At 42.3% G+C, this 22,291-nt stretch overlaps 1 protein-coding gene across 20 annotated transcripts in view; it reads left to right on the forward strand.

The window, feature by feature from the left end:
* Positions 1 to 22,291, forward strand: part of PRRC2C (proline rich coiled-coil 2C) — a 77,844-nt gene that overhangs the window by 16,445 nt on the left and 39,108 nt on the right. For all 20 annotated transcript variants that reach the window (XM_028732260.2, XM_028732274.2, XM_028732267.2 and 17 more), the window contains exons 5-18: positions 831 to 965; positions 2,009 to 2,250; positions 2,630 to 2,709; positions 3,329 to 3,462; positions 3,551 to 3,638; positions 3,905 to 4,019; positions 5,635 to 5,709; positions 7,781 to 8,330; positions 9,898 to 10,058; positions 10,910 to 11,156; positions 13,416 to 13,629; positions 14,840 to 17,215; positions 21,000 to 21,205; positions 21,379 to 21,533. In XM_028732260.2, the coding sequence (XP_028588093.2) occupies positions 831 to 965; positions 2,009 to 2,250; positions 2,630 to 2,709; positions 3,329 to 3,462; positions 3,551 to 3,638; positions 3,905 to 4,019; positions 5,635 to 5,709; positions 7,781 to 8,330; positions 9,898 to 10,058; positions 10,910 to 11,156; positions 13,416 to 13,629; positions 14,840 to 17,215; positions 21,000 to 21,205; positions 21,379 to 21,533 (4,778 nt within the window). The remainder of the gene's footprint in view (positions 1 to 830; positions 966 to 2,008; positions 2,251 to 2,629; positions 2,710 to 3,328; positions 3,463 to 3,550; positions 3,639 to 3,904; positions 4,020 to 5,634; positions 5,710 to 7,780; positions 8,331 to 9,897; positions 10,059 to 10,909; positions 11,157 to 13,415; positions 13,630 to 14,839; positions 17,216 to 20,999; positions 21,206 to 21,378; positions 21,534 to 22,291) is intronic.

Consider the following 22,291-nt stretch of genomic DNA (forward strand, 5'->3'; position numbering starts at 1 on the left):
CTTTGCATTTGGCAGACGACTAGTTGCTTCATATCTATGGAAAGCAGAGATTTTTCACTTAGTATCACTAAGAACACAGTCTAAATCCCTGGCCATCAGCAGTGGAGCTTGATGGAGTAGTGTGACTGCCGCCACCACATCCACAGCACTGTTGCCTGTGCTGACCAGGACAGAAATTGGGGGCATGGAGAACAGCAGCAGGGCCAGCACAAGATCCAGTGGATCCTGTGGCCACCCAATCCCTTAATGCTCCATGCAAGTGGTCCCTTCACTAGCACCAGTGGTATCTTCTGCCCACTCACCATCTAGGCAGGCACTTTGGGTTGTTCCTCACCAGCAGAGCTGGACTGGGCAGGACACTTCTGCTTCATTCGAAGCCTCTCCAGCACGGCAGGTTGAGGGTTTAGATTGCTCTATTGTACAATTGTTACTATTATCACAGAAGAACCAAAAACTATCTTCTGGCCTCATTTATGTAGTGTGTTCTTAAAGCAGGTTTCTAGGCTATGTTCAAATGAGCCTCTGGTTATGTTAAAGCTAGTGATCACAAGTCGCTGCCATTATAGTTCTGGAAAACCTTTCTGTAAGTAAGATATTCATGTACTATATATTTAAACAGAGCAGGCTACTCTTTGCTCCTTGGTATAGCTTCTTACCATAAGGAAGGCAATTGATCCAGTAGTGGTAATTGAAGTACCAGAATCTCTTATGGAAGAAGTATTTCTTATTTGAAATTGGAGACTAAAATAAAAGCTTATTTCGTTCCACATTGCAGTTTTGGATTTTCTGAACTGTTAATTACTGACTTGCATTTTTTACAACTATCTCAGGTCCTGGAGTTCAAATAAATAGCTATTTCCAGCAAGAGTTTCCTAGTCTGCAGGCAGCTGGTGATCAAGAGAAGACTAAAGAGAAGGATGCAGCTGAAGAGCCTTATGGTCCTGGGCCCAGTTTACGACCACAAAGTAAGTGTACATAAAATGTAATAATAGTTTTGAATACAGTTTTAATTAGTTTTTAGCCCATGTTACCATTCTTCAAGTAATATGCAAATGAATTCTACCAGCTCTTGAAGAAACACTTGTTCACGTAGACATTTGCTTGATCTCTTGACTTAAATTAAATATTAGTCAATGAAGCTGACAACAAGCACAGACTCAGATGCCCTAGCTTCCTCCTCTGCATCAGATGTAATTGGAAAAAAGCATTTATCCGGTTTTATATCCAAACCGAGCCCAGTAGTTTGCCCTTTTTCTAAAAATAACTTACAAAAATTCTGACATGGTTTGCATTCATGGTAGTTGAGAACAGGGACGGGAAACTTGTGGCTCTCTGGATGTTGTTAGACAACAACTTCCATCCTTGGGCATGTTGGCCAGGGCTGATGCGAGTTTGAGTCCAACAGCACCTGCAAGGTCTCTAGTTCCTCATTCAAACCTACAATCAAATCATGACTGCTGCTTGTCTACAGTCATTTTCCACCTGATCTGTTATCCAGGCTGTAGGTTCATTGGCCTTTAGAAATGGAACAAGTGGTGTAACTGGAATGTCAGATAATACATAATGCCAACCATAATTAGCACAAACTACAGTTTGCAAACCCACTTCAAAATGTGGCTTCTGATTGGGTTTTGCCAGACTGTTGCATATTGTGGTTAACCAATTCAAACACTACATTAAACTATAATTCAGCTTCTTTAACCACTGTTAGTATAGTGCCTTAATTGAGCCAGTGATAGCCCTATTTAAAACAGCAACTGCTGAATGTTCTCGGTTATAGAGAGCTTGAATTGATCAAGTTAAACCATTTCTGTGCTAAAGTGGACTAATTCTTGGTGGTGTCACAGCTCAAGTAGGCTGAGATGACAGTTTTGTCACTGAATGTCCTTTTTGGGGGGTGGGGGGTGGATGAAGCTGGTGAGAAATATACCAAGCACTTTTTGCACAACACAAAATAAATGGTGTTCAGAAATCTGTTTGAAATATAACCTCCCCTATCCCATTTCAGATGTTGCTAGCTGGCGAGAAGGTGGAGGCAGGAATCTGAACTCTCCAAATTCTCCAACTGATCAAGAAGCAAAACCTGTCGCTCAAGAAGACGGTAATGTGCCTGGACCAGTAGAACAGAGTGATGGCCCCAAGGTACCAGAGAAGAGGGATATAAGGATAGCACTGCCACCTGCTCCCAAGCTTAATGGTCAGCAACAGCCTGGGATCATATCTCAGTACAGAGCAATGATACCACCCTATGTAAGTCATGTCCATCAATATCTTGTAGACTTCTTTCTCTTGAGGGATCTGAAGGGAGGGAAACTTTCCTTTGAAGTGGAATTGCTAAGCTCTTTGCAGCTATGCTGTTTATATTCCTGTTGCTGTTAATTGCTAACTGAGAGTCATTTTCTTCTAGCAAGTGATGTGATTGAGAAATCATAGAGCACCAAGGGACATGCAAAAAGGCACACACCTAAATAACTTAACTGTATAAAGTCAATTTAAGAGTTTGTTAATTTTAGGTAGACTTCAGTTTTTATTTCTGGTATATTATATAAATGCTCACTTTCCAATTTATGATTTTGGTATTTAATTAAAATACAATGTTTACATAGCTGGTGTTTTGTTTTTTCCTTAGATGTTTAACCAGTACCCTAAATTGGCATATCCTCAAATGCCAGGTCCCAGCAGGTTCCCTGCTCCATCTGAGGCTACCAGGTAAAAATACCAATTACATGCATGATTTGATTACTGCTCTTAAAACTTTTTGATATCACAACTATATTTGCATAATGCATATATAGTCTTATTTAACATAATTTTAAGACCATGATTCTTTTAAAGAGGATGCAACAATACAAAGCATAAAATTACTAAAGCAGCAGTGGTGCATAGTCCAATGTTAGCAAAACATCAGTAGTCAACCTACAGGTGCATGTTTTTGCACAGTTTTCCCTTATTCATAACATTGGACCCTGTACTGTTGATATTTTTGTATAGCTTTTAAAATTGTTGTCCGTTGTTGATGTATATTGTTGTGTGTCTTTGGTATATATTAAATTGTCTCTGTATTCTTTCAGCAGCACTGGGGAAACCTCAGACACCCAAGCACTTAATATGTCTGCACTTAGAACTTTTTTCCTTTCTGATTCTTTAACATTTCATTCTGACATCTAGTAATTGAAAATAGTTCCCTTTGTTAATTAAACTTGCTGTTTGTAAACAAGTATCTACTTTTTTCAGTATTGAGCTTAAACTAATCTTCAGTCTCTTCAGTAACTTAACTATGAAATACTGATATATAAACCCTACATGATAGATTGCTTTCTTTTTCTAGAGGACCAAGGGGTAGAGGGCCCTCTTCATGGAGCTCAGAAACTGTAGAACGCCCAGCCATCCTAAGTGCTAATGAGCTCAAAGAACTTGACAAGTTTGATAATTTGGATGCTGAAGCTGATGAAGGCTGGGCTGGTAAGAACATTAATATCAGTGAACATTTAACTGGTTGCATGTAGAAAAGTGTTTTGCAGTGCTGACCTACCATTCTTTATTATTCTAGGAGCCCAGAGTGAGGTAGATTATACTGAACAGTTGAACTTCAGTGATGATGATGACCAAGGAAGTAACCAGAAAGAACAGCATAGCAGGTGATTTATAAAACACACACACACAAAATATTCATGTTTAGAAATTTGAAATAATCAGCTCGTATTTGTACTACATTTGTAAAATACCCTCAAGAGACTGAGTTATGTAGTAGCTAGAGTTTTGGATGTGGGAAACACAGCTATAAATTGCATATAAATTGCAACTTGAGAAGATTAACATAATATTCATAATTAACATAAAAAGCATGTTTCATGTAAAAAGAGTGGTATGCAAAATATGACCTTTTATGATCCCCTTCATGCAGTAATGAACCTGCAAAAGATGTGGAGAAGAAAGATTCAGAAGAACATAAATCATCTGCTCCTTTGCAGTCAGTTGGTTCCAAAGTGCCATATAATAAAAGCAACTACTTTGAGCAGGTATTTTTATCTAATCACTTTTCTCTCCTGGTGTATAAGTTACAATTTAGGTGTGCATTATCCAGATACTATTGTGATAGAGCTAGTTAAGTGCTGGTATGCCTCTCCAACCAGTGTTAATGAAAGTGTAAATGAAATAATGAAACATGCTTTGGAGGGGACTTTACATAAAATAAGGGTGTTGTGTTGGGTTTTTTAGGTCCCCCCCCCCCATTACTCATATCATAGCTTCACTTCTGACTGAGCTGCATTTTGCATCCCAACAAGTTATAGCCTCTCTTTTTGAGGTAACCACTTGGTGTATTGAATTGGTTAGTACCTTTTAAACCTATCATTGATTAAGTGGGGTTAAAGGTGATGGAATCCAACAGTACAGTGGTACCTTGGGTTACAGACGCTTCAGGTTACAGACTTCACTAACCCAGAAATAGTACCTCGGGTTAAGAACTTTGCTTCAGGATGGGAACAGAAATCACGTGGCGGCGGCGCAGCAGCAGCGGGAGGCCCCATTAGCTAAAGTGCTACCTCAGGTTAAGAACAGCTTCAGGTTAAGAACGGACCTCCAGAACGAATTAAGTTCTTAACCCGAGGTAACACTGTAGTCAAAAGACCTAGTCTGTCCATTTCCATTGGGAACATTCTGCATATATCTGATCTGCCATATGATTGTTGACAAAACAAAGGGTTTTTTGGATGAACTGAAAAATGACTTTCCTTCTGAGATAGCAAGCCTGTGTTTATGTGTTCATGTAATTGAATGCTCATACAGATTGAAAGATTCTTTCTAAATAGAGAATTGGCATTATTTAACTTTCTGTGCAGCTAAGTGCTCCTGCAAAAGACAGGTACCTAGTCTCTGTGCTGACATGGAAACTGACTGCAGACTGCATGCCCCTTACGTTGGCACTGAGAGGTTTTGAGACCATTGTAGTCTGAAGCCTTTAGCACATTTGAACTCCAATTATCAGAGACACTGAACAGATTTGTGGTTTGGCTGATTTAAGAATGTTTGATTCTGTCGCTGGATATTTTGAGGATTTTAGTGTTGGCATAGAACGATGAATCCTAACCAGGACCCTGGCCTTTGGGATGGTGGAAGTGAATGAAGCCAGTGCTGGAGCCAAATCCTTGCCAGCTTCTGTTGGCCAGGACAGGAAGGTCACATTTTTTGTTCTGGTTTGCGTATTGTTATGTTGCACCATGTTGCTGCAACAGAAAGGCCTGGATCAAGCCCCTGGCCTGTCACTGGGCCAGTTTAGGATCCAGCAGCTCCCTGGCTGACACTATTCCACCCACACAAAACAACCCTTTTGGGGGTGTTATGCTAGCCACTGCCAGTGGGAACATGGCTGGTGTTAACTCCCAAACAGTGCCACACCTTCAGTGACCACATTGCCTTCAATAGCCAGCAGCACTGGAGAAAAGGACACCTCTGTCTTTTTCCCTTCAGGCGCATGAAGATGTGTGTGTTAAGAATGATTCCTAAGTAAATAATTACATGTTGTGTACATTATACTGAGTACATCCAACTGAAAGGGAACTAGTAAAGGATTAAATCAACAGCATTCGGTTTGTTTCACAAGAATATTTACAGTTGTTCTTTTTAATCCAATAGGAACGCAGTCTGACACCAGCCCAGTCTTTAGTGCTTGAGAGGGGCAGTTCTGGGCTTCAGCCAAAATCTGTTCAGGTATGAGCAAAATTCACCTCTGGGCCCAACTGTCAGTCCTTAACTTTCTCTCTTTAATTTTTTAGTAAAATGTAAGGTTATGCTTTGCATAGTAGTCATGCAGTGCACATTGTAATACATGGAAGATCAGCTGATTTTTTCATTCCGTCGTTTTTTCCTTTAAATGACTTTGTAGAATTCAAAGAGGCCTTTGGATGTGTAGCAATGCGTGTCCAGGGAGTGATTTCCCCCTTCAAGCTACAGTCCCACACATCACATCAAATGCTGCTCCAAGGGCCTGATCCTTAGCAGTGCCAGAGTAAGGCAGAGGAGGTATATGCTCTGTATGGGAGGCAATAAATCCCTGGTGCCTATGTTTAATACCTATGCACAATCTTCTGGATCCCGGCTGCAATACTTTGCAGTAAATTACTTTCAGTTGAGAGATTAAAACAGGCTATCTTCTCCACTCCTTACAATCCACATTTTTAAAATGTAGTAATTCCATAAAATACAGCACAGGAAATTGAACTGTGGTCTGCAAACTTCATTCAGGTGGCCCACAGCATGTCTTTGAAGAACATGTAACAATTTTAATTCTGTGGAATTCAAATTGTGGTACAGGTGACTCAGCTTACACTTGAGTTACATTTCGGGGATAACACCTAAAACCAAAATGACGTATGGTCGAAACACATTAGATTGAGTGGGCGGGTGCGATTGCCAAAGTCTTTCCCCCCAAACGCTCACCACCTTTCCATCCCTTTTAAAATCTTAAAAGAAGTTTTGCCAGGTACATAAAGCTGAATGCACAAAAGTTAAATGTGCACAAGTTGCAAGTAACATGTGCAATAAAATACCTATAAGCAGTGTTAGAAACTCAAATATATAAACTAATTGCCAGATCGCAACTTAAACCTAGGTTATGGATGCCACAACGGAATGTCTAGGAGCCCTTTTTCCCAATGAAATTTAGTAGTGGTAGTTGTCATTTCATTTCTATACTGCTTTATATTTTAATGAAAAAATCTCAAAGCTTCTACAGCAGTAAAACATCAAATTAAATACAGAATAAAACAAATTCGAGCTTCAAGGAAAATATTTCAGATTCTTCTCCAATTGACATTTTGCTTCCCCCTTATTTATTTACCCACTTAATTTATATAGCTTGCCCCATAGCAGAAGTACTGTAGGGAGCCAGTAGTGTGGTATAGTGGTTAGAGTATTGGACTTGGACCTTGGAGGACAGGGTCAAATCCCTACTCAGTCATGAAGCTCACTGGGTGACCTTGGGCCAGTCACAGCCTCTTAACCTATGTCACAGGGTCATTGTAGGGATTAACTGAGGAGGAGGGTGATCCATGTACTCCTTGGAGAAAAAGCTGGAATATAAACGCAATAAATAAGTTCTTCTGCTTAGCTTCTTAAGGACCCAACCAGATGGGGATGTCATTTGCCAACCTGGCATACAGAGATCTCCACATGGTTGCAACTGGAAATTTCTAACACTGCATATACGAAATAAAAGAAGCAATAATATGTTTAAAAATCCTGCAGCACCCTGCACAGTGCATTGCAATTGCTACAACAGGCAGAAAAATAATTAAGTGTTCTGCCAAGACCCTTTGCAATTTCCCAAGTGGTCCATGGGTGGGAGGAGTTTGGAAACCACTGCTGGCAAATATTTATTGCAGCTCTTTCTTTATTCTTTGCTTGTCCGTTTACAACGAATTGAAAAGATGCTTTTAGAGTAGTAGGTGTTTGCAGTGCCCTTAGCCCTAGCATTATTCTCTGTTAAGATAAAGTTTTCTTCCTCCTTACAACTTTTAATTGAGGCCCATTCTTCTGCACAGCTGCCCAACTAGGGGGAAATAAATAAAATTTCACATTTCTAGTTTGCATTGCTTGCGATCAGCACTTCACTTGTTAGGCCTAACTTTAGTGTGAGACCTTCTGACAGTTCATAGATTGAAGACCCCTGTTTCAGACTTGCTAAAAGAACCATAGAATCACTTTGTATATACACTTCTGTAGTGGGTCTAAAACTGCCTTTGTTTGAGACTTTTGCACTTTTTTATTTCAAAAAACATAGCATCCACTTCCAGATCGCTTGGCAGGGCCGGGAAAGCAAGGTCCTTTTCCTCCTAGGCCAACACCAGATGAGGATGAGATTTGGAAACAGAGGCGAAGACAGCAAGCAGAAGTATCTGCAGCTGTAGAACGAGCCCGTAAAAGGCGCGAGGAAGAGGAGCGAAGAATGGAAGAGCAAAGAAAAGCAGCATGTGCTGAAAAGCTAAAACGGTTAAATGAGAAATTTGGCTGTGTAACAAAACCACCCCGAGAAGACCCACTGAAAGAAAAAGAAAAAGAGAAGGAGAAGGAGAAGGAGAAGGAGAAGGACACTGATAAGGAGAGGGAAAAAGTAAGTGAAAAGGAAAAAGACACAGTGATAGAAAAGGAAAGGGAAGAAAAAGAAAACCAAGAGAGGGAAAAGGAAGCCGAGAAGGAAAGGGAAAAAGTGGAGAGGGAAGAAGCAGAAGAGAAACCAAAAGCTGAAGTGCTTGAACCTCAAGAGCCAATCACTCCATCTGTTACAGTTGAGAAGCCACAAGAAAGTGAAAGCAGCAGTAAAGAGGAGAGAGGTTTGTACCAATTATTTTGTTTGTTTAAAGTAAGCAACCTGCTGTCTTTAACTAGAATCCTAACTATAGCACTGCCTAAGAACTGTACAGTGGTACCTCGGGTTACAAACACTTTGGGTTACAGACTCAGCTAACCTGGAAGTAGTACCTCGGGTTAAGAACGGCCCTCCGGAACGAATTAAGTTCGTAACCAGAGGTACCACTGTACTACTTTTAGTTTTGGATATATTGAAGGAAATATCGTAAATTGTTTCAGAATGCCTCATGGGAAGCAATTCATTAATGAGATAAATAGCAACCCTGCCAGCCAGTCCACCCCAGCCCTTGCTGTTGAGAATGGACAAACCAGCGGGAGTCTGGGCAGGCAGGCACTGCGCTCACCTTTCTGGTGCTTGCTGTGTGCAAGGCCTGCCTGGAAGCTGAGTGCCTAGTGCTGATAGGGAGCCTTTCCACCATGCAGGCCCTGCAGCACCCACTGCTGCTTCCCCTTGGGCCACTAAGGCTGGGGGCATCCTTTTCCCAGGCCCCTGTGGGGCAGTGTGAGGAGGCACCTCTCTTTGGGGCAGGGTGGTGCAGCTCGGAGACCAGGACCAGCAGCAGCAACTGCCTAGATGACTCTCAAGGAGAGGAGAGAAGAAAGGAGGCTGCGGGAACACCCCACGAGAGAGGGTGTTCGAAAAAGGGCGAGAGGCTGCCAGCTCTGCAGACAAGGGGTGACATAACTGGGCTCCTGAACCCCACAGGGTGCCGCAGAAATAATGTATTTGGTCAAGGAAGCCGTGAACTCAAAAAGGTTGAAAACCTCTGGCCTAGATTATAAAGTAGCATTTGTAATATCTAAAATAATAAGTCTTCTGACAAACCATCCTGATAAATGCTCGAAAGGTCAGGAGCAGGATGCATTTGCAAGTTTTGTCTAATCACATTTGAATAGTATGTGCCACAGTCCAGATAAATATGTATATTAAAAGCATTGTTTCAATCCTGCATGCATTAAAGTTAATGGGGTTTTAGTTGCCTGACTGTCACCAATATTGCGACCAATGTACACATGGCTAAAAAAGCAAGCTGTCACTTATGTTTATTAACAGAGTGCTTAATTTGCAATGTGAGCTGCTTCAGTGACAGCTTCCAAAAAGCCTCTAAAAACACATGGTTTTAATCTGTACATCTATTCCAGATTTATGGAGATGGAATTCTTGTTTAAGGTGAGATTTCTAAGCCGTTTGTAGATCAGGAGCATAATAGGTAACGCCTCTGTTTATTACAAGGTGTCCTGAACTGTGGTCTGTGCACTTTCTACGGAGAGCTTGCATACCTATTTCCATGGGGTGTGGTTTCAAGATAACATTTTCTTACCTGTGCCACATTTGTGTAGTTTCTGCCTCTCCTATTCCCCAGTTTCAGCATTGCTTTGTCATGATGTCCAATAAGTCTTTTAAAAAACCCACCTACATTAATATTTAAGATAATTGGAGTGGTTTTTGAGTTTGAACTTGTAATCATCCATATTTATCATCCATGGTGCCAATGTTATTTTTCTCTTGCATTCCCCACCCCTGGACAGTGTGTCAAGCTGTTTCCACCACTCAAGAAAGCAATCATAGTGAAAGAGAGAGTTCTCACGAAATCGAGACTGATTCTGGTGCTCAGCCTCGTCCTGCTATTTCTTCTGGCTATTCAAAACAGTTTCAGAAATCATTGCCACCAAGGTTTCAGAGACAACAGGTAAAAGGATAGCACTTTGAGATTAATACATATAGGTATTAAATTGTGGGAGATGAAGTTATGGGTTGGTTTGGTGTTTTCCCCTTGCTTTTATTATGTATTTATTTATTTTGCATTTCTGCACTGTGAACTGCTGTGAAATCTTCAAATGAAGGATGGTATAAAAAATTAATTAATAGTATAAATTTGCATTCTCAGGGTGAATAATCATAAAACTTTTTTTGGGGGGGGGAATCGTGATTTGTGGTTAAGGGGAGACACCAGACAAGTAACTAAACTTTAGGGTAACATGCAGTAGTTGGCAAGTAATAACTTCCCGTATTCATAAGTGTTTTGTAACCTTTGCTGTTATTCAATGATCTGTCAGCCATAGCTTGCCATCTATCATATTTAAGATTTGCAAATGTTACTATGCTGGAACTAATCATTCAAATTACTGTGCCAGATGATTCATTTGTCTGTCCACTATGTTTCTCAGTGCTAAGATAGGCTTGTCTTCCCCATCCAAGTTTTTCCAGTAATGGTCCTCCTCGTTTCCTTCTTTTTGTCCTCAGTGACCTAGTACAGTCATAACACTTCCAAATCCTAATTCCTCCTGTCCTTATTATTAACCATGGCTAAAGTTTATGTCTATTGTCTTGGCCATATCTAGCAAACATTAACCTCATAATCAGAGCTTGAAGCTTAAGGGCATTATGTGTGTACCAATGAATTATTGGGTTCAATTGGAATTGGAGCATAGCCAAAAAAGCTCTGAAATCAGGTGCCTAAAACATTTTTAGGGGAAAAACTTGTTTAAAAGCAATTTGCTATAGCTTATCAAAAATTTCATATTTTCTCTTGCTTTATAGGAGCAGATGAAACAGCAACAGTGGCAGCAGCAGCAGCAAGGGGTCCTACCACAGTCTACACCTTCTCAGCCTTCTGCTGGCCCTGTTCCCCCACCACCGCATAGACCACTCTATCAGCCCATGCAGCCACATCCCCCACATTTGGCTTCTATGGGCTTTGATCCACGGTGGCTCATGATGCAATCTTACGTGGATCCACGAATGATGTCAGGAAGGCCTGCTATGGATATGCCACCTATTCATCCAGGTACAAATCTCACCTATACTAAAGGTGTTTAGTTGGCTCTCAATTTGTTGCTCGACACAATTCAGAGTGCTTCTTTAGAGTTCTAAAGCCCTAAATGGTTTGGGACAAAGGTCCCTAATGGTTTGCCTACTCTAATGTGAATTGGTATGGCAATTGAGATCCTCCTTTGGTTGGCTCATTTTAGACTGATGGCTACTGAAAAAGTTGCTTCTGTATTTGCATCCTGCTAGTGGAACTCCTTCTTAAAAGAGGTGCATCTTACACCTTTGTTATATCCTAGCAAAACCTGTTCTTGTGTGGAATTATGGTACTCTAATTTTGGCGATGTAATTTATTGTCGTATGTGGTGTGTTTCACTACATCTGGCTGCCCAGTTTATTTCATAGATGTTTACTGACTGCTAAATTAGAGAGTTGCTGTATTGCTGTTGTTTTCAAAAGGGGTGGTTTATGTCTGTTTGCTGTTATCCCAGTGGTCCAAACATATTTTTCTTCTATGATTACATGATGGCTGATCTCTAGGGATACCTCCTACCTCCCTAAAGTCTTTTCTCCTGCCTTTATAGTGAATGAGTTCCAAGTCTGCACTGTTCTGCTGATTTTTATCTGATTTGTGCAAGGTTCCTCTTTTGTAGGCAAGGGAGAGAAAGAAGACAGCCGTAGTGAACACTGTTCTTTCCAGGCTGAGCTTATTCCTGGCCCACAGTTCTTAGGACTGTGAGCAAGCCTCACAGCTGCGTTTCATTCCCCTTCCCCTTTGCAAATAATTCAACAGAGGCAGGAGGGGTGATTAGGTGCATTTAGGCTTGCCTTTACAACCTTTGTTCAGGCTCATTGAGCTCTTCAATGCAGGGTGTGGGTCCCAGTCCCTGCCACCTTTTTTCATCTGATCTTTTCCCCCTCTTGGGGTTTCTGCATGTTTATTTCTCCTCCAAGTCAGCTGAACCCAGGGGCATATAGGATTAAGTGTGGGCATATAGGATTAAGTATGGGCAAAGTCCTGTTTTACATTCCTTTGAAATGTTTTTTCGGTGATGCACAGTGGAATCCTACCACCTGACCTGTTCTTGGGATGATTAAGATACAGTGGTACCTTGGGAGTCGAACACCTTAGTTGTCGGGGGAAAATCGGCTCCCAAACGTTGCAAACCCAGAAGTGAGTGTTCTGGTTTGCAAATGTTTTTTGGAAGTCGAACATCTGATGCGGCTTCCGATTGAGCGTGGGAAGCTCCTGCAGCCAACTGGAAGCCGCACCTTGGTTTTTTAACTGTTCCGGGAGTCGAATGGACTTCTGGAACAGATTAAATTCAAGAAACAAGGTACCACTGTAATTTCAGAGGCTTCTTCCTGTTCCCAACCCCTCTCTGTGGGCTTAAGGCACTTTATTGGGGTTCTGTCCAGCTTAGGAAAGCTCTCTAGAAATTGCATTGTCCTTGGGCACAGTCTATCAAGAAAATTGCTATGTAAGTTTTACTTGTGATGGCATAGTTGTTGCTCATTTCAGAGGAGTCTGGCTAAGATATCTCTTTGACAGACAGCAGAAAGCTTCAGGTGCTTTTTTTGTTTTTGTTTTCTTTTAAGCTCTTACAAATAGGAAATCAGCAATTTCCTATTTGTAACAGAGCTTAAAAGAAAACAAATTACTGATGCTGGTATTCAGTAATTAGTAACATTACTAAACATTACATTAAATGCTGCCAGTTGTACTCTGTTACCTTTAGGCCTTTTCTTTCCACAGAACATATTCAAAAGCCAGGATTTGCCATGGTGAAGAGGGGAGGGATCTTAAGATGCTTTCAAAATGTGCTGCTCTATTTTTTAATGGGCAACAGGAAGGTTCTAGCCTTTGTAGAGTTTTGTGCTAGGCACAGATTCTAAGTACTGTGATGTTGTATGCTAGTGAGTCTGTCACAGTACTTCATGAAGAAAACTTTAGAAGCCTTAGAAAAGTCACTCCGCAACAAAATTTCTTGTGAGAGGAATTTTTTTATAGACAGCTTCTAAATTTAAAAATTCCATTTGTAAGGTCACCTTGATGTGTAGGGTTCTGACACAACGGAACACTGTGACGAGTGCCAGAGTGCACGGAAACGCCATTTACCTTCCCATAGCAGCGGTATGCTTTCAAACTGCTAGGTTGGCAGAAGCTGGGACAGAGCAAAGGGAGCTCACCTCGTCACATAGATTTGAACCGCTGACCTTTCAGTTACTTTTTTGAGCTGTATGGTTTGACTTCTTAATTTCAATATCTCCATTATAGGAATGATACCTCCTAAGCCACTTCTAAGAAGGGACCAGATGGAGGGGGCAGGAACTGCTGCGGACTCTTTGGATCATGTTACTCGATCAGCAAGGGAGCATGCTATTCCTCTGTCAGAACCGCGCATGGTGTGGGGGTCAGAACCATATCCTCATGCAGAGCCTCAGCAGACTAGCAATCCCCCCAAAATCCTAGAAGACACTGAAGATCTAAGGTAAGGTTTGGGATTCTCTTACTGTATTCTGTTTATCTTTTTCTGCATTATCCTATTGCATCTTGTGCATTTCACATACCATAAAACAGGCCTAGGGAATATCTGGCTCATGGGCCAAATTAGATCCATCTAGGGTTCTAATTTGGCCCACAAAATTGTTTCCCCAAACCACTTCCTGTTGCCTAATACCAGACATATGTGATGCCAGTTGATATATAGGTAAGGAGGCAGCTGCAAAGGAACAATTATGAGCTTAAAATGGGCTCCCACTTGTTCTTTTACAAGGATAGCTCACTGTTAAGGAATCTCACTGGGATGTGTTGCACTAGGGAGTTCTTGATGGGTGCACCTGAGGGGTCTGAAGCTGAAAGCAAGACCTTTGAATGTGTGCTTTCAGCTGTTTGGTGTTCACAGTGCAAAGGGACTCACTTTCAGTGGGGCCTTTTGAAGTTGTTACCTGATGTCAGCTGTCAAAGTGGCCTTTGGGGGAGGTTGGGATCTGGCCTGCAGACAAAGCTTCTGATAGTCCAAGCGTGTTGAGCATAAAATCCAATAACCAATTGCAAGGGGCAACGCTGTTGTTTGCAAATAACAAATGCCTTGCTTCAAGTTGTAAGACTATATTAGGGACACATTTGGGGGCACAAAAGATATTTCTCAAATGGGTAGTTTGTGTTCTCTCTCTAGGGATTCATTAATCCACAGTATGCAAGGTTGGACTCTGACCATGATCTTGGTAACTGCTCTGGCTTTGTACACTTTCAAATATGAAGGTATACAGCGAGCTGAGTTTTTTGCATGGTAGACCTTCAGTAATACAGCTAGAACGTTCCGTGTACCTCATATATTTTTTTGAATCTGAAGTGACCGGCAGAATGATTCTTCCTAATTGGCTGCTTCGGGGGTTTGTTAGTGCAATTTGGGGGTGGGGGGTGGGCACGGACACTATTGGCATGGCCAGTTGTCAGGGCAGGGGTGATGCGGGTTGTAATCCAGCAACATCTGGAGGCCAAAGGCTAGCCACCCCTGTTTTATCCTCGTCCCCCACCACAAGTTCATTAGCTAAAATGCTCTTCAGAAATGATTTTCTGTCTCTTGTGAACATTGTATGGGCTAATCCTACAGCAGTTGTCCTGCATTCTTTTTATCATGTTTAATATATAGAGACTTTGATAGGACTTCAACTTAAATTGTGGCTTCCTTCTTTTAGGCCTGAGGCACTTCTGGATCAAGAACACATAGCTGTTCAAGAGGTTTACGCAGCAGAACAGATTCATTTGGACTCTCAGACAAAGGTGGACTTCTTCAAAGAACCCAGTGAAATGAGTGTACAGAAGACCTCAGCCAGGTCTTTAGAAGATGCTCAGCTTCACCAAACTGACACACCTCCTCCTGCGTTGAGTTTTGATGTAAATGCAGAAAATGTCTCCCAAATCTCCAAGGAAGAAGAAATGCTTGTAGAAGAGAGCAATACTTCCCTGAAGAGCATTTCTCATGGGTCAAGCCATTCTCTGAAATCTGAAGACCAAGCAAATGATACACAATCAAATGTTTCCAAAGTCAGCAGCAGACACATTGAGCCAAAAGAACCAATTCTTGAAAGAATAGATAGTAAACTGAAAAAAGATGTGTTTGTAACTAATAGGCTGTCTGAAGGACCAAAGCCTGAAAAACCCTTTAAGCCTAAATCTGAAACTAGGTGGGGTCCAAGACCAGGTTATGGGAGAAGAGAGGAAGGTAGTGATAGGCCAGTGAGAAGGTCTGGTCCTATTAAAAAGCCTATCCTTCGAGATATGAAAGAAGAGCGTGAACAAAGAGAAGAGCGTGAACAAAAGAAGGAAAGAGAGGGAGAAAAACTGACAAATGAGAGAGCTAGCAAGATTGAGAAAAAGGAACAGTCTCAGGTTCCACCTCCCAGGCTAGAACCAGAGAAGACCACCACTGGTGGTAAAAAGGCATTGCAAAGCACACCACAAGCTTCAGACTGCGCAGATGCTCCTGTGCAGCCCACAGTTACACCTGCTGTGCAGCAGCCTCTCATTGTCCAGCAGCCTGCAATTGTACCACCAGTGTCTCAGCAGCCACCTGCAGTACAGACATCTCCACCCATAGCTCCACAGCTGCCTAGTCCACAAATTACTGTTGAGCTTCCATCCCTTACTATCCAGCAGCTACCAGTTCAGCAGCCTGTCAGCACAACAAAGGAAGAAAAGCAGCCAGAGAAAGTAATCAACAAAGAACGAACTGTAGAGAGACCTCGTATGGAAACTAGACCTGTGAAAAGAGAACCTGGTTTGCCTCCCAGAACATACTGGAAAGAAGCTAGGGATAGGGACTGGTTTCCAGACCAAGGATACAGAGGCAGAGGACGTGGAGAATATTATTCTAGAGGACGAAGCTACAGAGGTTCTTATGGAGGCAGGGGTCGAGGTGGGAGAGGCCACAATAGAGACTATCCACATTACAGAGACACTAAGCCTCGAGTGGAGCATGTGCCTTCTGGTCCTCTTAGGCAGAGAGAAGAGAGTGAAACCCGTAGTGAGAGCTCCGATTTTGAAGTAGTTCCAAAACGGCGAAGACAGAGAGGCTCGGAAACTGACTCTGACAGTGAAGTGCATGAAAGTGCAAGTGACACCCTTCTTTCAGACAAGGACAGCTTAAGCAAAGGCAGACACCCAAAGAGAGAAGAAAAGACAGATGTCAAAAAGCCTGCAAAAGCCGTATTGTCTTATAAACCTGAACATAATATCCGAGGGGACAATAGGGTTTTAGACAAAACGTACGGGAGGGAAGATGAGAATAAACCCAAACCAGGATTTCTTCCTAAAGGAGAACCTTCTAGACGTGGCAGGGGGGGCATGTTCAGACGTGGGGGTAGAGATCCAGTTGGCCGTCCACCTCGGCCGTCTACTCTTAGGAAACCAGGATACAGAGAGAATCAGTGGAACCCGAGGCAGATGGAACCCCCCAAACTTGAAGATGGGGAGCCCCCACAAAGGCATGACCATTATGGTTCTATATCACTGGATAAAAGGCCACCTGCAAAGTTTGAGAGAAAATTTGATCCTACTCGGGAAAGGCCTCGTAGGCAAAGACCTGCACGACCTCCCAGGCAAGATAAGCCACCACGCTTTAGGCGTCTAAAAGAGAGAGAGGCAGCATCAAAAATAAGTGAAGCCACAACCAGCTCATCATCAAGTGCTGCAATGAGTAGCGCAGTTAATGAACAGCCAAGCACTACTTTGGAGGTGTCAGGAAGTAAGACACCAGACTTGTCCAATCAGAACTCCTCAGACCAAGCAAATGAAGAGTGGGAAACTGCTTCAGAAAGTAGTGATTTCAATGAGAGGCGTGAGAGGGATGAAAAAAAAATAGCAGATGTTACAGCACAGGTAGCTGTTAAGCCTGGGGAAAGCACACTAGCCCCAAAAAGGGAAATAGCCAAGAGAAGTTTTTCCAGTCAGCGGCCTGGGATTGATCGGCAAAATCGTCGTGGAAATTGTGGACCACCCAAATCTGGACGGAACTTCTCAGGGCCAAGAAATGAAAGGAGAAGTGGCCCTCCAACAAGAACTGGGAAAAGGGGGTAAGTATGTTTGCCACTGGAAGATTGATACAGAAATTTCATTCAGTTACTGAGTTCACTAGAAACTTAAAAATAGATTCACTTCACCAAATTGGTTTAAAGAGCTATGACCATTCAATGGGTAGTGGTTTGAGTTAAGTAGCTTTGATTGTTGTTGTCGTTTAGTCGTGTCTGACTCTTTGTGACCCCATGGACCAGACCACGCCAGGCACTCCTGTCCTCCACTGCCTCCCGCAGCCCGGTCAGACTAATGTTTGTAGCTTCGAGAACACTGTCCAACCATCTTGTCCTCTGTCGTCCCCTTCTTCTTGTGCCCTCCATCTTTCCCAGCATCAGGGTCTTTTCCAGGGAGTCTTCTCTTCTCATGAGGTGGCCAAAGTATTGGAGCCTCAGCTTCAGGATCTGTCCTTCCAGTGATCACTTAGGGCTGATTTCCTTAAGAATGGATACGTTTGATCTTCTTGCAGTCCATGGGACTCTCAAGAGTCTCCTCCAGCACCATAGTTCAAAAGCATCAATTCTTCGGCCATCAGCCTTCTTGATGGTCCAGCTCTCACTTCCATACATCACTACTGGGAAAACCATGGCTTTAACTATATGGACCTTTGTTGGTAAGGTGATGTCTCTGCTTTTTAAGATGCTGTCTAGGTTTGCCATTGCCTTTCTCCCAAGGAGCAGGCGTCTTTTAATTTCGTGACTGCTGTCACCATCTGCAGTGATCATGGAGCCCAAGAAAGTAAAATCCTTCACTGCCTCCATTTCTTCCCCTTCTATTTGCCAGGAGGTGATGGGACCAGTGGCCATGATCTTTGGTTTTTTGATGTTGAGCTTCAGATCATATTTTGCGCTCTCCTCTTTCACCCTCATTGAAAGGTTCTTTAATTCCTCCTCACTTTCTGCCATCAAGGTTGTGTCATCTGCATATCTGAGGTTGTTGTTATTTCTTCTGGCAATCTTAATTCTGGCTTGGTATTCTTCCAGCCCAGCCTTTCGCATGATGACTTCTGCATATAAGTTAAATAAGCAGGGGGACAATATACAGCCTTGCCATACTCCTGTCCCAATTTTGAACCAATCAGTTGTTCCATATCCAGTTCTAACTGTAGCTTCTTGTCCCACGTAGAGATTTCTCAGGAGACAGATGAGGTGATCAGGCACTCCCATTTCTTTAAGAACTTGCCATAGTTTGCTGTGGTTGACACAGTCAAAGGCTTTTGCATAGTCAATGAAGCAGAAGTAGATGTCTTTCTGGAACTCTCTAGCTTTCTCCGTAATCCAGCGCATGTTTGCAATTTGGTCTCTGGTTCCTCTGCCTCTTCTAAATCCAGCTTGCACTTCTGGGAGTTCTCGGTCCACATACTGCTTAAGCCTGCCTTGTAGAATTTTAAGCATAACCTTGCTAGCGTGTGAAATGAGTGCAATTGTGCGGTATTTGAAGCATTCTTTGGCACTTCCCTTCTTTGGGATTGGGATGTAGACTGATCTTCTCCAATCCTCTGGCCACTGCTGAGTTTTCCAAATTTGCTGGCATATTGAGTGTAGCACCTTAACAGCATCATCTTTTAAAATTTTAAATAGTTCAGCTGGAATATCATCACTTCCACTGGCCTTGTTATTAGCAATGCTTTCTAAGGCCCACTCTCCAGAATGTCTGGCTCAAGGTCAGCAACCACACTACCTGGGGTGTACGAGACATCCATTTCTTTCTGGTATAATTCCTCTGTGTATTCTTGCCATCTCTTCTTGATGTCTTCTGCTTCTGTTAGGTCCTTTCCACTTTTGTCTTTTATTATGGAAATCTTTGTACGAAATGTTCCTTTCATATCTCCAATTTTCTTGAACAGATCTCTGGTTTTTCCCATTCTATTGTTTTCCTCTATTTCTTTGCATTGCTCGTTTAAGAAGGCCTTCTTGTCTCTCCTTGCTATTTTTTGGAAATCTGCATTCAATTTCCTGTATCTTTCATTATCTCCCTCGCATTTTGCTTACCTTCTCTCCCCCACTATTTGTAAGGCCTCGTTGGACAGCCACTTTGCTTTCTTGCATTTCCTTTTCATTGGGATGGTTTTAGTTGCTGCCTCCTGTACAATGTTACGAGCCTCCATCCATAGTTCTTCAGGCACTCTGTCCACCAAATCTAAATCCTTAAACCTGTTCCTCACTTCCACTGTATATTCATAAGGGATTTGACTTAGATTGTATCTTACCGGCCCCGTGGTTTTTCCTACTTTCTTCAGTTTAAGCTTGAATTTTGCTATAAGAAGCTGATGATCTGTAGCTTTGATAAGTGGTATCTAATGATTGCAAAATAAATGGAAAATTGAGGTGATAATTATGGATAGAGACAGACAGCTGTGAAGAACAAACCACCATCCAGCAATGATGCGTGCCCCAAATTATTCTTGTCTCCGGCACCTGTAACCCCAACTGCTTTCTACCTTTTTAAAGTTTATTTCCTCATATACAAGTTGTGGAATTGAGTCACTCTTTTGTGTTAAAGTCTGGTGAGGAAGTATAATTTTCTGCACCAGTTCCAGGAGTTTTCCCAAACACCTTACTAAAACAGAATCTCTTTAGCTAACCAAATAGGCTTCTGAGCCTGAGCACCTTGATCAGTCCTTGTAGCTCAGTGTAGGCAGAGGAAAAACAAATTTGAGGGTCATATCCAATTAAATTATACTCGGATTAAAAAAAGGTAAAGGTACCCCTGTCCGTACGGGCCAGTCTTGACAGACTCTAGGGTTGTGCGCCCATCTCACTCAAGAGGCCGGGGGCCAGCGCTGTCCGCAGACACTTCCGGGTCACGTGGCCAGCGTGACATCGCTGCTCTGGCGAGCCAGAGCCACACACGGAAACGCCTTCCATGTGCTTTCGAACTGCTAGGTTGGCAGGCGCTGGGACCGAGCAACGGGAGCGCACCCCGCCGCGGGGATTCGAACCGCCGACCTTTCGATCGGCAAGCCCTAGGCGCTGAGGCTTTTACCCACAGCGCCACCCGCGTCCCTATACTCATATTAGACCCACTTAAATTAATAGTTCTAAACTATTCATAGTCAAATTATTCAGAGTAGCACTAGCATTGCCTACAACTCTGAAACAGCAACTCCTCCAGTAGGTGTTTCTAGCATCTACAAATTTGCCTTTAGAAGTTGTTGGGAGAAGTGTTTCATCAGATACATTTTCCTATTCTGTATCTGAATCAAAACATCTAGAGATCCCTTTCTTGCCATTAAAATAGGCTATACTCAAAACAAATGTATAAGTCTGCAGGGACAAAGATACCTGTCTTACGTAGAGTCAGACAGTTGGTCCATCTAACCTAAACAGACAGACAGCTGCTCCAAGGCTTTTAGGCAGGACTCTTTCACAGCTGTATCTACTAGGACATGTCAGGGCATGCAAGTCATGTATTCTACCACCAGGTTTGTGCCCCCCCTCCTCCGGTAAAATCCCCACTTTTGGTATTTTCAGGGAAATATCAATAGCACTCCTGTAGTTAAGTTCTACCTCTAAATTATTGTTGAACAATTTCACCCACTTAAGTTTTGAACTAGACCAAATGCAACTCCCATTAGTTTTTCTTCTACAACTTGGTTATAGGCTCTTTGCCATCTTTCTATTTCCTTTGTCATTTCTCAGTATCTTTTCTGAATTCATTGTGATGCACAGAATGGAGCGTGTTAGCTTCAACTAAAGTCTTATTAAAGTTCTGTGTAGCTCTGTCTCTCCCTTCTCCTCCACCTTTTGCTGTACAATGCTATCTCATTTTGTGTTTATGATACAGACCATTTGAAGAGCAAGCTGCAGTTGTGATTAGTGCTGAAACAGTTGGGAGCAGTTTACATCCAGAGGAAAGTGGGAACAGTGCTGCTGCGCTGAAAGGTTCCAAAGATCCCAACATCAAGAAGCGAGAAGAGCCCAAAGCTGGTCCAAAGAAACCGAAAGAGAAAGTGGATGCAATTTCTCAATTTGACCTTAACAACTATGCAAGTATGTACTGGAAGCTCCTCTTCAGAATCTTAAATGTATTACAGGCACACACACATTTACGTGGGGGTTATGTTGTTTTGGTTTTTTCTGCCATTTGAACCAACCCCACAGATGATGGCTTCATTTATTTGAATAGGGGTTAATTATAACTAAATTTCGGACCTTCATTACAGGTGTTGTGATTATTGATGACCACCCTGAAGTGACAGTAGTTGAAGATTCCCAGTCCAATTTGAACAATGATGGTTTTACTGAAGTGGTATCAAAAAAGCAACAAAAACGCCTGCAAGACGAGGAACGCAGGAAGAAGGAAGAGCAAACAGTGCAGGTTTAGTATCATATGTATCATCTCTCTCTGTCCCAGGCATCTTTTTTGTACACGTTATTTGATATGTGCATATGCAGTGCATTCCTGCCCTCCATTGTGAGCTCACACTTGCATGAATAACTCAGTAGCAAGATTTCTCTAAAAGCATTGTTCACTTCAGCTGGTTACTTTCTGAAATAGTCTTATTCCATCGTGTCAGCCTGTCAGGCTACCCACAAGCTCCAGTTCTCACAGAAGGATGCTGAGTTGCTCAGTTTTGTATGATGCAGTTACGGTGTTTATTTTTTTAAAAGTGTAGTGAATTTCTTATTTATTTGACAGGAACCCTTATTTATTTATTTGCTTGCTTGCTTGCTTGCTTGCTTGCTGGCTTGCTGGCCCTTTGGTGGAGACTGAAACAGAATAAATAAATAAACTTTCTTCCAAAATGTCAAAACCTGTGGTGGAATTTGTAAACCTAACCCTTCATGGCAACACATTTCAGTCTTTATTCTTGCTTACCCGTATTCATTGGTCTTACTTGGGAAGTCGCTTAAATTCCAGTTAGCTCTAACAGTGCTTCCTGATAGTCATTGAAGGTCTGGCGTTCCAGCTCTGAGCAACACGTGCTGCTTGCAGTTCATGGCAGATTTCTCAATACAGCTCTAAGATCAAATCCTTTGCTTGAGCAGCTGAGTGTTCTCTGGACTGAGGGCTTCTCCACACTTCCTCTTATCCTGCTGCTTTCCCATGCAGAAAACCTCAAACAGTCCTTTGGC

The sequence above is a fragment of the Podarcis muralis genome, chromosome 5 (genome assembly GCF_964188315.1).
Source record: "Podarcis muralis chromosome 5, rPodMur119.hap1.1, whole genome shotgun sequence".
In the NCBI taxonomy this organism is placed as follows: Eukaryota; Metazoa; Chordata; class Lepidosauria; order Squamata; family Lacertidae; genus Podarcis; species Podarcis muralis.